Below are 2,597 nucleotides of genomic sequence, written 5' to 3' on the forward strand. Positions count from 1 at the left end.
ATCTCTTTCCTCACTATCTCCCTGGGTCCCACTCCCCCACCTTACTAGTTTAAATCCTCCCGAGCAGTTCTAGCAAATTTCCCTGCCAGTATATTAGTCCCCTTCCAATTTAGGTGCAATCCGTCCTTCTTGTACAGGTCACTTCTACCCCAAAAGAGATTCAATGATCCAAAAATGTGAATCCTTCTCCCATACACCAGCTCCTCAGCCATGCATTCATCTGGTCTATCCTCCTATTCCTGCCCCCACTAGCTCATAGCACTGGGAGTAATCCAGATATTACTACCCTTGAGGACCTACTTTTTAAAATTTCTGCTTAACTCTCTGTAATCTCCGTTCAGAATTGCAAGAATAAGAAGCATTCAAACTATATATTGCACAGGACAGTGAAATTAATTTCTCCTTCTGCCTTCCCTGATGAGATATCTTCACTCAAATCTCAGGCTATCGCCCTTTGTTGCACAATTTTTATTCATGATCTATCCTTGTTCATGATTTCACCAAATGGATGGAATAATATAATTGTGCCAAATCTGAAATTAGGTTTGTGTCAGGATCCCTTTTGCAAATTGAACTAAATTCCTCAAACTCTCTCTATGTTTCCATATTTGATATTTGATGGATGTTGTCTTAAAAAATAAAAAGACAGTATTGCAAGTGACTGCATCAACCAGATTCCCCTGACAGCTGATATGTATCTCAGCCATCTAATGCACCCGTAAGCTCATTGTTGAACACAAACTAACTACACTTTCTTTTGTTTCAGTCTTGCTACAATTTTTCAATACACAAATGCAGCTCACCTGAAAGGACATTGTCACCACCTAAAAAAAACAAAACAGAACAACATTACATCAGCAAGCACTTCTAAAAACATTAAAAAATGATTTTAGATCTGAGTATGGATCAAATAACCAGATACTTATTCCTACTTACAGCTAATACATTAAATGTCCTTGGTTCAAAAGATAAATCTATTATTTTACCAAATCCTTTTGTTTTGGGAGGAGTGTGCATTGGATGTTATTTACATGAACCTGTTCCAGCTATCTGATAAAGCCCCTCAGAAGAGAAAGTTAACCAAAACTCAACTCTCTGAAATTGAAGGCAAATGAATGATCTGGTGAAATTGGCTGAATGGAAAGAGAAAGATGAATGCAGACTACCCAACTGAATATTGTATACATGTTTATGAAACTATAATTATTTTACTGTTTTTTGCAATGAGATGTCATAAATTTACCTGCATTTTATCGAATTTCACCAGAAAATTAATTCATGCGTGAAACAAAGTACAGAAATTTCAGATTGTAAATATGAAAATTAGAAGAGAATGCATTTATTTGATCGTGAAATAACTGCACAGAGGCCAACATACAATCACTAAGTCACCCTTTATTTAGATGTGCAGAGTACACTGGCTATGACCAGCCAGCTCCGAGTCAGTCCCTGAAGTCAGGAGACTTTCTGAATCCTCAGTTTTTATCTGTTAGCCAGGGTTCCCTGATCGGCCCAGGTTAACAACCCCAATCAAGGATCACAGTCAATGAGATCCACATGGTTCCAATCAGTACACGCTATGTAGCTATCGCGAGAAACTTGGAACTTTCAGGATTTAGCGTCAATCTCTGTATTAAATGAATAGTGATATGGTATCAGTTAAGGTTTTATCAGCTAGGGTATTTATTGAACTTTTATTTAAAGTCTAATGCCATGTCTGTTGAATAAATGTTGAAATCTATTAAAAACTATGGCTAACAAAACACAAATGAAGGTTAAAGCAATCGATTCATGAGGAGTATTTTCTCTCTAGTTTCTTAGAATTCTTCAAACCAAGAAATTTATAATAGTTATTTTTTGTTAACATTTCGAGAAAATATAGATGGCTGCTCATCCAAAACAATATTAAAATAAATATGACTGAACTGGCAAAGTTACAAATAAAAGAACGTTCAACAAAATCCAGAATTACCTTGGGCATCATGTTTCAAATGCATCTCTAAGAGAACAATCAATGGTTCTAATAATGCAAACCAATCTAACAGCCAAGTTAGTTAAACAGATCAACTGCCAACATTTCACTTTGAAACACATGCAAAATTGAAAGTAAAATATGACCAGTTTGTGAATACAACATTCAAGTTACACTTACTGCTACAATAAAAAACTGCTCCCTTATGTCTTTAACAGGCAGTCATAGGCATGAACACTCGACTGACATTTGTAAATGCCAAAAACAACAAGTTTTAAAGATTGAAGAGCAGAGGATTTAGGGAGTCAATTACTGTGTGTGGAGCACAGGCAAATAAAACCATAGCCTCTAACGGTAGAAGTGAAGGCAGACACACAACAGGCTGGAATTAGAGATGGAAATGTGTTGCTGGAAAAGCGCAGCAGGTCAGGCAGCATCTAGGGAACAGGAGAATCGACGTTTCAGGCATTAGCCCTTCTTCAGGAATGAGGAAAGTTGGTCCAGCAGGCTAAGATAAAAGATAGGGAGGAGGGACTTGGGGGAGGGGCGTCGGAAATGTGATAGGTGGAAAGAGGTCAAGGTGAGGGTGATAGGTCAGACGGGGGTGGGGGCGGAGAGGTCGGGA

General features: G+C 37.9%; 1 protein-coding gene across 2 annotated transcripts in view; it reads right to left on the bottom strand.

Annotated features, from left to right (window-relative positions):
• The window catches only part of micu2 (mitochondrial calcium uptake 2), a 452,381-nt gene that overhangs the window by 207,737 nt on the left and 242,047 nt on the right, over nt 1-2,597 (bottom strand). For both annotated transcript variants that reach the window (XM_043691938.1, XM_043691937.1), the window contains exon 3: nt 804-824. In XM_043691938.1, the coding sequence (XP_043547873.1) occupies nt 804-824 (21 nt within the window). The remainder of the gene's footprint in view (nt 1-803; nt 825-2,597) is intronic.

Source organism: Chiloscyllium plagiosum, chromosome 6 (genome assembly GCF_004010195.1).
Source record: "Chiloscyllium plagiosum isolate BGI_BamShark_2017 chromosome 6, ASM401019v2, whole genome shotgun sequence".
In the NCBI taxonomy this organism is placed as follows: Eukaryota; Metazoa; Chordata; class Chondrichthyes; order Orectolobiformes; family Hemiscylliidae; genus Chiloscyllium; species Chiloscyllium plagiosum.